Source organism: Lathamus discolor, chromosome 2 (genome assembly GCF_037157495.1).
Source record: "Lathamus discolor isolate bLatDis1 chromosome 2, bLatDis1.hap1, whole genome shotgun sequence".
Classification (NCBI taxonomy): Eukaryota; Metazoa; Chordata; class Aves; order Psittaciformes; family Psittacidae; genus Lathamus; species Lathamus discolor.
In genome coordinates, this window is record NC_088885.1 from 38,435,947 (window position 1) to 38,450,234 (window position 14,288).

Genomic DNA, 14,288 nt, shown 5'->3' on the forward strand with positions numbered 1-14,288 from the left:
GAAAAACAAATCTTACTTTTCTGATAAGAGGCATTAAACCCAGCTCCAGTAACACTTGCATCTGACATGAAGTGGATGAACATCGCCTCTCCAGATGATCTTATTGGCCCAGGAGGTTCTCGTCCACACAGAGTAGCCAGAACTGGAGAAAGACTAGTGTCTCCTGAGATCAAAAGAACACATTAGTGTTAAAATCAAATCAGTTCACATCTGCCCATTGGTTGCTGTGGCTCACACTTTCGGGCAGGTGTTTTTCAAAATCTTTAACTCCTTCCAAACTGAGAAATGTTTGTATAGACCATAGACCACCATGTATTTTGCTAGACTTGGCTAGATTTTACTACTTTATTTTAACTAGATAATGTCACAGCACAGAAGAAGAGTACTGATTTAAAGCATGTTCTCACTGATATCTAGATTGCTTAAGCTCAAGGGATATGAAAATTCCAGGTATTGGGACCTTGGGTGTCTACTACATGTAGTTGGGGCAGGGCAAGATTGGCTTCTCACCATCTCGGATAATAAGTTTGTCATAGTTGCATGAGCTGTGAGATTCTATGTCAAGGGCCAGGATGTTGAACTCCACGGTGGATCCAGGAGCTCTGATAAGCCACACACAGTCAGCAGAATTTCTGTAATTCATGGGCCAGCCAGGCGAGAAGAGGAATGAAGGTGTTTCTTCAATTGTTACAGCCCCTCCGCATGCACCTGTCACATACAAGAAGAGAAAAATGAAAGCATCCTCTTTTTAAACTGAACACTCCCTCACATCATTTAAGATGACAGTCCTATAAGCACAATGGGGGCACAGTGAGGATGTGTGTGTAGTCACAGGAATGCATTTCTTCAACTTCAGTTTGGACTGGGAGTACAAAACCTGAAAATCCTGAGCTATAAGGATGTTCCTGTGCTACCTGGTGCAGCAATGATGTGACTTATTTTACCACTAGGAATACCTAGCAAAAGACCAAAGATCATCTACACAGTTTAACGCAGGTTGCACATCAGAAAGGAATGGTACCCATATAACCAATTCTACACCTAGTCTAGTGAAAGGTGTCTTGCCTATAGTCCCTTGCAAGCCAAACCATTCTATGATTTTATGTCACAATGGCCAGTGATTTAAGGTATTGCAGGAGGGATACTTCTTCATGACAGCATATAAACTGTTTAGCTTTCATGAAAATACCTGTGTAAAGAAAAACGCCTCTTTAGCAACATGCTTATTTTTAATCTCTGTAAAACAGTACATCTGAGAGTCTCTATACATTGTTTTAAAAAGCTATTAAGATGCTTAATTAAAATGTCAGTGAAAGCTTTACCCTTCCCCAAAAGAAAAGGGCTTTCTTTTGTGGGGATATTGGTTTGGAGTTTAAGTAAAGCTCAGAATATCACTGGCTATATCACTTTTAACCACATAAACAACTGAAAACCCACCTCTAGCAATGGTGCGTGTAACAGCAGAAGCATCCACTGCATACCACTCCAAAAGAAAGCCTTTTCCAGACACAGATGAATCTGACTGGAACTGGATTGTCATTGAACTGCCAGAGGATGCAAAAGAAGCAGGGTCTGCGCCACAGTATGTTGCAATAGGAAGATAATGGATGGTGGGCCCATCATAAACCTGCAGAAAGGACAACAGTGCCATTCTTCACACAGGCAGATTTTAAACCAACCAATACTCAGCAAGTTTCCAAGGAGAAAATTACTCTCTTTAAACGACTGAGGGATCATTCAGCAAATTCCAGTTAGAGAGAAGCCTCTCAGAACAAAAGGAACAAAATCTCCCTTTCCATTATATACTAGTGTTAATTGTGATGCTTTCAAAGAGGCAGGATCTTAATGGAAGCCATCAAATTCAGCTCATTCCCCATTACAGAGCTGCTCTTTGGGGACATGGACTAGCATCCCACGTTAAAAAGTCCACTGATACAAACTTGTTCCTTGCTGAGGAAAAAACAATACGATTTCCAGAAAAAAAAAAAAAAAAGAAAGAAAAAAAAGGGGGCATTGCTTTTGGGTTTTGGTTGTTTTTTGTTTTGGGCTTTGGGTTTGTTTTTTTTTTTTTCTTTCCCTGATGAACACATATTTTAAATTTTATAAGTTAAATACGCAATAATTATTTTTTCTAAATGTTAAATAAACATTCGTATTACACTGAAGATCTCATCCTTGAGCCAGGATAAAGGCCAGGCTGATTCACACTCACTGAATGTCTAGTTGATTTTGCTTTCAGAGGGACAGACACAGAAAAGCAGGCTGTTAGAAGAAGGAAGATGCTGTTAAAACCTGACATGAGATGAAGGAGAGTTATATTTCCTTTTTGATCCTTTTTGATCAAATTTGGATATCAGTGAATGAATAAAGAATTGACTATACTGAATATACTGATCTAGTACTAACTAGTGAACCAGACAGTTAATAAAAAAAAAGAAAGAAAAGAAGATATATACCTTATTTAACTAAGTATTTATGTTTAGATAAATTCAGAAACAACTTGTTCCCTCTATTGTTCCATTTTGCTTAGTACCACATGTGCTGTAGTTTTTAGCCAGGTAAAAAAAGCTAGACTGTATTACAGAAGGGTACAGAAAAACAACCAAAGAGGTACTTTCCTATGGCAAACAGCAAATTACTGATGTAGAGAGCAGAGAATGTGCAAGTAAAGGATTGTCCCTTGTAGGATTTTAAAAGAAACTTATTTTTAAAGGCACTGAGATGTTATTATCAGTGTTGTCCTCAACTGGATCAGCACAGAGCAAAGTTCAATCTGGCATCTGACCTGAAATTCTTTGATTTGCATATTCAGGATTGTACTATCGTGGACTTCTGTAAATTTCAAACTTACAGATTGGAAATATCTGTTAGGGAGATAAAGGATATGTGACCCTTCCTATAGCTAATAATTATTGAAAAGATGACACAGCAAAAGCAGTAAACCACACCAGATCCTTGGAAATTCTTCCATTCCTCTCGTAGGTTTCTCAAGCCATTATTTTTATTGAAGTTAATTGAAATAATAAAACTTCTCACAATGAAATCACCTTTAGCTTGTCATACTGGCATCTGCCAGAATTTTCAATGTCCATCTGCAGGATATGGCCATGGATAACTTGTGAATCATTAACACTTATTCTCCACTGGTAATTAGAATCGTGAGGGTAACTTCTGGGCCACTGTGGTGAAGCTATCTGTCCACTGCTTCCCACAATGTCATTTTCATACACTGAAAAACAAGAAAGAGACAACTAATGCTTCTAATTCACATAGATCAAAAGAAGCACCAGGGCCCAGCCTGGAATACATTTTCCATTGTGGCTGATCTGACTTAATTTATTTAGGATTAGACAGCACTGTGAGGCATAGACTTGTGCCTCAGACAGTCCTAGGATGCACATCTAATTATTTTCTTGTTGATAGGCTGTGGATATTTAGCTTCAGCAGTCTGCTCATGCAGCAAGTCAGACCAATGTTAGCAATGACCCCTTGAAATTTTGTACCTATGAGCTTTCCTTTTTCTTCTAATTCTGCTGCCTGATTGATGTCATCTAGATCCAAACTGGAAAATACACTTGACAGAAAATAGAGCTGTACTTCAAAAGCAAAATGAAACACTGGGAACTAAATGTTTTTTTCTTAATTTGTCAATTGCCTGAGAAATGGAAACATAAAAATTAAATACCATTCCTCACTCACAGGTAGCAAAGACATAGGGTGGGATATTTTTAACTCTAACAGGCTACTGGTAAACTAGGGATGCCATAGAAATTTTTAGTATATAGCTCTTTTTTGCATCTTCACGGCCCAATATTGCTGAAGGAAGAGTCTGAAAACCAGGTGATAAACTGTTAGAAAGCAGTCAATGAAATAGAGGACATTTTATATAATCCGTGAAACTTTCTGCTTTTAGAAAGGAAATACGATCAATCTGAATAAATATTATCTGTTACGACCATTTAAAAAGATAGAACGTCACACTGAATTCTTCTGGTTATGTTATATTTAACATACATGCACATGAGTTCTGATTTTACGTGTTTTAGATCATCCCTTTACATCCAGCAGACATTTCACAGAATATTTTTTAGGTGAATTTACAACCTTACTAACATTAACAAACATTATCTAATAGATTTTACAGGGCCAAATGATCACTTTTTTATATTGTTTCAAAAGTGTTACAACAGAATAGTTTTCAGTTAAATAACATTTACTTACAGTGAGAGAATGTGGCCCTGAAGCCAGTGTCAGTGCCTGAGCTGTCTGAGACAAACTTGACCCACAGGACGTGTCCAATGACAGATGTATAATTTGAAGGTAAGGAGCTCCCACAGAATCGTCCCACCAGCCTGCCTGTATCATTCCCTTCACGAATCTCCAGATAATCTTTGGTGCAGCCACTACTATCTTCCACCTGAAATGCTCTGTTTCAAGAGCAGTAGAAGAACATTAGCAGGCATAGAACTGGCACATGCCTCAGAGTTTGCCCTACCAAGCCACTAATCCCCCTGAAGCTGATATCCTACTGCAACAGTTAAGACGGCAGCAGCAAACCCCTCCAGTCGAGGGAAGTCACTCTCATCACCTGGTAGTACTGCAGATACAGGGCTCTCTCTTTTCTAGCCCGTTGTTTTATAACAGAGCTTCAGTTTGTAAAGCTATAATTTTTAAAGAATTCTCAAACCCTCATAATATTTCTTGGTTCTCCAACAACACCCATGAAACAAAGAAAGTCCTTGATACATAAACCAGATTTTTAGTATAAGCCCAGGTTAGACTATTGACTGGGGGCACATCTATTGGGTGCAGAGAATACTTTCAGCCTTACAAATCAGTCTGCAGCCCCTTCATATGTATGTTATTTCAGTACACTCTCTGGTGAGAAAACAATTGCCAAAAGCCTAGATTAATTTCTAGTTAATACCTCAGAGCTCAGAAATCCCTTAGCGGTTTCTCCAGATCTGTGAAATACTGCTGTTTCTTTGGCCTCTCTGAGTATCACATAGCTGGGTGTGCAAAACAATAATAATGATTGCTATGAACTGTTCTAAACCAATTTTTACCTTAGAAAAGGAACAGGATTTAGTAATCAAATTATAAATTTGTAGTTATTGCACTAAGCTGAATGATAAATATATTCAAAAAATCATGATCTGTTATTCTAAGTGAAGTGCTTTGATCCAATCCAACGTATTTTTCAGAAGAAGGCTTTGAACATACAGTAAAGATTCCAGAGAGTATCTCTTGTAACCAATGCCCCAAATATTTGTGTTTTTTAATTTTCTGGCAACAGCTCCTCCCCTCTAGTCCTGAATATAGCCATGTGTGTTCAGCATACACATGCTGTGAAATGGTTCCAACCACTCATCTGGATATCCTTCAGACTAATTTAAAGCTAACCCTCAATGCAAGACAGGCATTTCTGTTCAGACTGAGCTGAAGAAAATGAATGCCTCATGCCAACGAAACTTTATAAACTCCTAATATTAGATTAAATAAAATAAATATTGCTCTCTAACACAATTACTCCATGCTTTCCCATATTTTCAGCTTGCCTTTCAGCTATGTGTAACTGAAGAAAAAGAGTTTACATTTACTCAGTGTCACTTTATATAACTGAGTACATGTTCCACTGAGTTTCTGCCTCACACTAGATTTCTGTTTTGATTCTAAAAAGCAGTTATTCATTATTTTGTAGCAAGTATCTTGGAAAATGCTTTCAGGCTGTAGTACTTTTCTCTGCTTTGGTGAGTAAAAGAAGGAACAGAATGTCCTTTTTATGGCATTAGTGAATCAGTCCGTACCTCACAAACTGCACCTTATGCAGTCAGCATGTTACTGGGCAAATTTTCCTTTTGTTCTGATTAACTGTAAATGCAGGATTCAGAATTACTTTTCTTTTCCTGCTCTTTCTTGATTAGCTGACTGCAAAGGGTCAGTGCTCTCCTTGGCAGCAGCCACTGCTAGATGCCCGGAAACAGAGAGGCTCAGAAATCCACATCACGGGTAGAGAACAACTTAACTACCCTGCTAAAGGAGTCCACATTGTTCTGTGGATCACGTGTAACTTTCCTGTAAGTCTTCAAAGGAAAGTTACTTTGCTGAAGGGAAAACAAAATTCCTTCACTCTCCTGGCCCCTCTTGTACCTCCACTGTTGTAATTGCTGGAGAAGTTTTGAAGAGTTTCATATCAATTTTAACCCTAGAATCTGTGGAGTATCTTGGTCCTCTATATTACTCAGCTATATAATAAATACTACAATGAATTCAGTAGTTAGGGAAACAGTAAGAATTTTCTTTTCTTTACAATGGCAGAGAAATGCTAAATTTCCTCTTGTTCAGAAGTGAGTGAGAACTGGCTTCTTCAGCATCCTGTGTTGCTCAAACAATAAACCGTCTATTTATATAATGCTGTATATGTCTTAGTATAAGCAATGACTAACATAGGAGAACACTGATTGCAAGCTGCCACTAACCACTGCTGTGTTCTCTTTCCAAGTTACTCTAAAAACATGTTCCAGCTTTATCATCTGGTAATCACATTTCCTAATAAACATAGAGCATCCCCTCCTTCAGGTCTGTTAAAGGGCTGAATAATAACCCCTGGCAATGCTTTTACACGAAGGACAGCTGGAGCCGGTTGCCAGGGGAACTGAGAATCGTCCAGACACACTCGGTGTTGAGTGGATATGGTTCGGGATAGCCAGGGCTGTTGAAAGCTCCTCTGTCCATGTGGAAAGCACCCCCGCAGGCTGCAAGAAGAAGGAGACAGCAGAGGCTTGAGAAGGATGACATCAAAAAAACCCACCTTGGCAGAACCAGAGCATTTGCTAATCAAGAAAGCATTTCTCTTTGTCTTGTTTGTCTTGTTCTTTAGCCTGTTGATATGCTTGCTGAGACCTTTGCCAAAAAGAGGAACGGCAACAGAGGATTTTCGAAAAGGGTATGTCAGAGAGACAAAGTGATACAGGATCTGTTCTTTTCCTTAAAAGTCAGGGGCATAAGGTAGCAACATCTGTCATATGGACTTACGTGATGACGATGCAGCATAGGTGGCATGGAAACCCCTGGCAGAAAAGTTGTTGGAGATGAAGTTCACCACCAAAGCATTACCAAAAGAAGTGACGGGATGTGGTATAGTACTGCCACAGTAACGGCCTGAAAGAGAACAAGCCAGAGAGAAAAAAAAAAAGTGTTCAGCATGTAATTACTATTACTAATTTAACAATGACTGACAGCAACCATGAGTAACTTCTGTTCTGTACAACTGCCGCTGTCAATATAATCTACATAAAAAATGAAATACTCCATTTCATTTACACAGAACTCAAGTCTGGTGGCAATTTTTGTTAACAGAGGAAGGACCTCCTGCACTCCAGGCACCCTGATCACTGGCTATTCTGTTACTGAGCTCTTTTGTGTTCACTCTATCCAAAAATTACAGCCTAATTGAAAATTAAAATAAAATCCTATCAAATGTATCTGACGGTAGTTTCCATTTCATTCACTGGGTTCTGATTAAAAAAAAAAAACAACCAAGAAACAAATAAGAGATCAGTTCTCCTGTAATGGATTGTAACATGGGGATTAAGAATATGAGTCATGATCTAGCAGAAAGGCATCTGACAGAAAAAGAAAGATAGCAGCTAGTGTTCTGGTCCTCTTCCCAAGTCAAAGCCAAAGGCAGGAGACAAAAACCCAATTCTGCTCTTAGTTAAAAGCCATTCAAATTGAGTGCAGCCTGACTCCTGACAAAAGAGCATATACAGAAGTAGAGTAACGAAAAGCGTACTCAAGTCACAGATACTCCAAATTTCACAGGATGGAATCTGAGGCAACCTCAGGGATGTGAGGGGAGTCAGGACCACCCTGCGGCCAGGGCTTTCTCAAGGCTTCCTAGCAGTATAAGCACTGAATTTTGCTGCCCGAGACTCCTGCCGCTTGAAGGTGATGGCTCTGAACAGCTATGTCAGGAGAAAGCTGTAGAAAACTTAGGAACAAGCAGAAAATCAGACTTTCCAGGGTCTGAGGAAAATCCATTTTCTGTTCCCAGAAATCTGCAGCTTTCTTTACCTGCATTTACTGTGAGCTGTGCTTATGTGTGGGTTACATTATGGTTTTGTACAGTTATTTGGGAATTCAGTTTAAACTGAATTGCTTGGTTCCCAATATTGTTCAGCTGAGGAGGAAGCAAAAGGTAGCTGGAGTCAACCCTAAACTACAGGCTAGTAGGAATACAGTCAGAACATGGGAGGACTGTGCTATTCATAATTAAGACATTCTCCATTCCCAGTCTCCTGATAAAGGAGCTTCCTTTATCAGAGAAAATCCATGAAGCAGGAGGACATTCACAGAAGAGCTTCTCCTGCTCACCTTGGGTGTAGTTCTATATATAAATGAACAAGGCAAAGGTACAATACCTTGAAGAGGAGCCTCGTAGTTATTCCCATCCAAAATTTCCACAAAATCCATTGTGCAGTTTTGTCTATTGCTTCCAATATCAAGGTCAGTGAATGAGAGTGTGACGTGGTTGACTGGCAAAAGTAAAGAGTAAAAAACAGAAGTTTGGCATTTCACAGAGAAATTGTTACATGTAAACAAATGAAATAGTTTATTCTGTGGTGCGTGGAATGAATCTGATGGAAGTACATTAATCCTTACTGAAAAGGTCCTAGTAAATCTCTTCCTATTTCAGTGCTTTCTAGTACAATTGACATTAGAAGCATAGGATTTAACACATACACATGAATCTAAGTTTCCCGGTATCTAAACAGGTTCATTATGTACTGAAAATATCAGCAAACACAACACGGAAAAATCTACACACATTCAGAAACAAAACTTCTTTCTACGTATCCATGACCTTCTGTCCCTTTGCAATCTATACCATAGATCCAGACAAAATGTGAATTGACACTGCCCTGCTCCAGGCTTAGAAAGAGCTGATTCTTTCATCGTTTTGTAACATTCCAAATGCATCAATTGGACTGGTTAAAGGATCATTAACGACCCTCAGCTATATTTGTACAGAATTGGATTTTCCACACCCTTGGACAGCAGGCTGCGTCCTGAAAAAGAGGATTTCTGACTCAGGGTAATTTTGACCCTCGTGTTGCTCTTGCTTGTCTGATATGAACAAAGGTGAAGTCACAGATGGAAGAAGAGAGGCTGTCCTCAACGCCAGTCTGTGACAGTAGTTACATCTGGCTACAGAGCTCCTATGCAGGTCGAGAAGGTCAGAAAGTCTCATGCTTTAGAATGTAACTAAGTTTTTTTCCCACATTGGCCAAGCCTGAATTTGACACAAATATTTTGCTTCTTTTTCGCTACAATTAATTAGCTACAACAAAATGAAGTGACAGACATGGGTCCAGGCGCTGCATTCAGCAGGGTGCCACTGACTGGCTTTCAGCTGCCTAGTCTGCCTTTTTGGCACTCCTTTGTGCCCTGTCCGGTCAATCAATTACAGCTATCAATGAAGGTCCTCAGGATACAAAGCTAAAAGGATGAACACAGTGGGTGGCAAAGAGCAGGAGACTTGCTGGCCTTCTCCATAAAAGCAGAGCAGAAACTCCGCGATGGTTTGTCATTGGCTAAATCTATTGTATATGGTTGTGTAATATACAGTATGTATGTATGTATGTATGTATGTAATGCTGTGTGACTGGCATGTGGTATGTAGTTGTCCTGGTGGTAAGTGGAGGAAGCCATTACATACACAGGCTGCTACTTATAAAGCATTTTTCTGGTCATACTTATTTAATTTGGGAGACAACAGTTATGCACGAGTTTTCTACCTGAACCCAGGAAAAGATTGTCTTTAAAAATAAATGTTGTGTAGGTGAGGAAGAGCTTTGTTGATGTCCTTTTCATGTATATGTATAAGAAACTATGCTAAAAAAGAAAAAGAAAAAAGTATTGTCTATCGATTTTTGTGTTGGTGCTTTCTTTGGCAAATTGATTTTCATTATATAACTTCTCAAAATAAACTTATAAATGTGGCTGGAACATTCTATGTTCTTAACAACAATGGCTAAATATCAGATCTATAACTGAAGTTCAGTAGTTGCTATTTAAAATAAATGTTTATTTTTAATTATGTCACCAGGATATTATTACCCAACTATAAATATTTTTTAGGACTCTTATACAAAGTTAAGGTAACACTGGGTATTAAAGGTAGCAGCAGTATCTGACAGCAAATACCTGGTGCTTTATGATCAATCATAAATCTGTATAAAAATTGACAGGAACATCTGAGAGGGTATTTGCAGACAAGACCAGTTTGTTTATTTTTTATTTGTACTTGAAACTGAAATTCCTCTGTACCTTATCTCATTAGTTAACTGGGCTAGGGTTGTTTGGTTTGGTTTTTTTTGTTCTCTTTTTGTTGTTGTTGTTGGGGGTTTTTTGTAGTTGTTAACAGCACAGATTTGATCTAACACAACTCTAGCTTGAGAAATCCAGACCAAAATAAGGTCAGCTAAATAGGAGTGCTATAATTGTATATAAATCACTTACTTAGATTTTCTCACAGACAAGTCCAACTTCACGTAGTATTCAACACCTCACTTATAATTGCAACACTCGAGTCACAATAAATCAGCTAAGATGACAGTTATAAACTGTTTTCCTCACTATGCACTGAATCTTTTACAGTAGAATCTGATTTAGGATAGATTAGGAGAGCCACACTCTCCAGCTACCAGGATGCAGAACTTCCTACAGAAATAAAAGAGGACTTTGTATTGTTATTACAGAAAAAATGGTGAGGATGTTAGTCATTCTAGCTAACTATAAAAGATGTTTTTACTTACATGGTTCCTGAGCCTGAATAATCCAGCTGCAGTTCTGATTTTTTGGGTATTTGACAGGATACAGAGGAGAGGAAATTGCTCCCCCAACTGAATCTGACTCAATGAAACTTCCGCATGCTTTAGAACAAAACAGACACACACAGAGAGATATTTATGTATGATACACACATATCTTAGATTCTGTAATGAAGATGAATTCATAAAATGTAACATGCTAAATCAATGTGAAATGAGGATCAAATTCATGATAGTAATTTATCAAAGGAGACTTGAGGTCTAGCTCAATGACCCACCAGCACTGGGTGTACATTCTTGACCTGGATCCACAGGCCATGCTACACCTGGATGACCATGTGAGAGAAGCCAGAGTGACCTGGGAACAGACCTCATCTTTATCAGCTCCTTATAGCCCAGAAAAGCAATCTTGGGACCATAATAACTTGGCTGTAATATACTCGTACACCCATTTCTCTGATCATTTGCCTATGTTGGCAACTGAAAAGAAAAAAAAATCATAAGAAACTCTTCAGAACATTCCAAACTCCAGAACATTCTAGTGCCCAAGGACGGCATCACATTGCATTGGCGTGATCCTCTTGCGAGCTGCTTCAACAAAACTGCAATTGTGTGAAATGTTACACATGTGCAAGAGCTTGGCTGGCTGCATAACTTTTGCTAGCAGTGCTGAGTGCTGCCATGCCTCATTTCTTGCCATACTGACTCATCATAACCCCCCCACATCTGAGTTTAACAAACAGCTGCTTTAAACAGCAAGGAGGGGAGTTAGGTACCAAAGACCGAGATTCATTTATCCTGCTGTGTTGCCTAAAACATCCAGCAGGAGATAAGACTTGCAGGGTTTCCTCAGGAAGAGGAAAGCTGGGTTGCATACATCCTAGCCAGGAAGAACTTGCTCACCAGGCATGTTTTGTACAGGGCCTAATCCAGTAAATGTGTTCTGAGAATGTTTAAGAAATTAAGCTCTCATAGTTGTTAGTCAGAAATTCCCAGTTAAAAACTTTAACTAATACTTCAACAACTGTGGTTCCCAAGGTTTTTGTTGATGCAAATTTCTGATATCTTTATTCTAATTTCTGCACAATATTTTCAAAGAAAAAAAGCATTTCTGGGAAAAGTACTAATTTATAGTGAAAAGAATCCTAAGAAAATGAGAGAAAGAGATTGTCTCTGCAAAATCTAAGTGGCTGTATCTTAGGGGAAAAGTGCTTCCGAAGTTATTGTGGAAAAAAAAAAAGGAAAATCTCCAATCATAAAATCATACATAATTTCATGAGAAGTTCTGCCCAGTTGGTGCAATTCTTCATTAAAAAGGAAACCATGTAAAGTACCAATTAGTCCTTCACAAATAGGATAGTTGATACTTGGCACAGCTTGCAGGCTGGAATTCATGGACTTCATCAACAGCACCACACAAAATTCTTTTATAGCTCTTCAGATTCATGCGCATGGATGAACATATAAAACGTTCTTTTCTCACTAGGTCAGTGGAAACTGCCAGTTGCACATTTGTCTCAGGACAGTTATGGGTAGCTTACCTTCTAGAGAGTATTAAAAAGAGGCAGCTGGCCTGTGCTAGATGCCTTGCTATAAGTACATTTTTTCCCCAGTCAAAGAATCTAAGATGATCCTTAGATTTTAAATTCCTTAATCTGCAATTTGGAAGAATTCAGTCCTGTTTAAGATAAGATACACACTGGTAGGCAGTATGCATAGAAACAAAACCTCACGTTATCAGCTGCGTTAAAAGACTGTGACTAATACAAACAAACTGGTGAGTAGACAAATACATGTTAATGTAAATGACAAAATTACCTTCAGTGAAGCGCGCACTGAAGCCCCTGTGCTGGATGGTTGTATCAGAGATCATTCGGATGTACATCAGGTTCTTGGAGGATGTGATAGGAGGAGGAAGCTGAGTTCCACAGAGTTTTCTAAGAAGTGGTGCTTCACTGTTAGGACCATCAAAAACCTGTTATGAAAAGTACAAATGAAGTATTTGGTTTCAGAAGGAGTATTGAGAAGGCTTTTATTTCTTTCCCTCTCTTTTGTTTTTACATTTGGATCCTGATACAGCTCTGGCATGGGCAGTGCAAACAGACAGCACATTGCCTATCTTAAGTCTGTGGCCATTTCAAAAATATACATGTATTGCAGGCTGAAGCTACTGTAGCTTTTGTAACAAAAATGCATGAGGTAACCATCTTCCTGTGTGTATCTGATACGAAAGCACCTCTCCTTTAACAATCCAGATATCCCTGTATGTTTATTGTTTTCTGTGAATGGCTAACATGAGTTTGCATGTAGCTTTTATTCAGTTAAATCCTGCACCTTGCCTCAGTAAAGACCACTAAACTGCTCCTATCATGAAACTAGTGCACTGGTGGAAACCATGAAAAGAAGACAGTAGTACTATGGTTTAAAGATATACACACCCAGTACCCAGGATCAGAGTCCATGTATAAATGCTTTACAATAGCTTGAGGGTGCTGAATTACACACGTACACATGAAGCGTTATTTAAGCAGAGGGTAAAGTTAAAAAAAAAAAAAAAAAAAGAGAAAGAAAGTAGAGGTGTTTGCAAACTTCACTTTTAATTTTACCACAAAGGCCTTCCTTTGCTTCCCCCCGCCCCCCCTACAGCTGATAATTTTGTTTCCTTCCTCTCCGTTTCACAATCAAGAAAAGAAGGAAAGTGAAGTTAAACCCAGTGAGTTTCTAGCTTAAGCGACATCAAAATTATAATAACAGAAACCACAGAGAGGGAAAACCAGCACATCTCAGAGTCTCCCACCAACCTTCCCTAGCACTCCAGCAGACACGATTTGTTGCTGCTGTGTTTGAAGCCACGGGCCAGTCTCAGAGCCCTTGTGCCTGGTTGCAAACAGTGATGAGCACTGGAGCCATCAGCACAGTTGCATGAGCCACAGAGGAAGAGCCTTTGGGCTACTGGGCAGCGACAACAGTTGAATTAAGTTCCTGTTGCAGCATTAATGCCCTACATTACCACAGGCATGTAATTTACTATAATCTGTGACTCAGCTACCTATAACAAATTGGAGGAGAATATGGATAAAAATATGGGTAGGAGGACTGGAAGATATTCTGGTGCTAGGATGTTAAAAGCTACCTAAAAGCCTGCTTTGAGCAAAATGTCATTGGTTTAGAAGAAATGTACTTCTTATTGAGATTGTCTTCTTTTACTTCAAAATGCCTCAAATTCCAGCAGTGCAGTATCAATGAATAAAAGATTTCTAATTAAAACTGTATAATGCAGTGCAGTGTTGCTATATATATATTTATATATATCATATATAAATACATATAAAACAGTAGCTGAGATAAAGGTGACTAGTCTCAAATAAACCTCAAAGCTGAGAAACAAAGGACAAAACCCCTGCTTAATCTACTGACGTACTCTACATAGCCAATGCTGTATTCATAAATTAA

The 14,288-nt window shown here is 38.8% G+C and overlaps 1 protein-coding gene across 2 annotated transcripts in view; it reads right to left on the reverse strand.

Annotated features, from left to right (window-relative positions):
* Positions 1-14,288, reverse strand: part of CUBN (cubilin) — a 147,767-nt gene that overhangs the window by 51,874 nt on the left and 81,605 nt on the right. For both annotated transcript variants that reach the window (XM_065666495.1, XM_065666493.1), the window contains 10 exons: positions 12,654-12,810; positions 10,821-10,937; positions 8,424-8,537; positions 7,036-7,161; positions 6,623-6,755; positions 4,222-4,427; positions 3,048-3,229; positions 1,438-1,627; positions 511-708; positions 17-163 (listed from right to left, as the gene is read on the reverse strand). In XM_065666495.1, the coding sequence (XP_065522567.1) occupies positions 17-163; positions 511-708; positions 1,438-1,627; positions 3,048-3,229; positions 4,222-4,427; positions 6,623-6,755; positions 7,036-7,161; positions 8,424-8,537; positions 10,821-10,937; positions 12,654-12,810 (1,570 nt within the window). The remainder of the gene's footprint in view (positions 1-16; positions 164-510; positions 709-1,437; positions 1,628-3,047; positions 3,230-4,221; positions 4,428-6,622; positions 6,756-7,035; positions 7,162-8,423; positions 8,538-10,820; positions 10,938-12,653; positions 12,811-14,288) is intronic.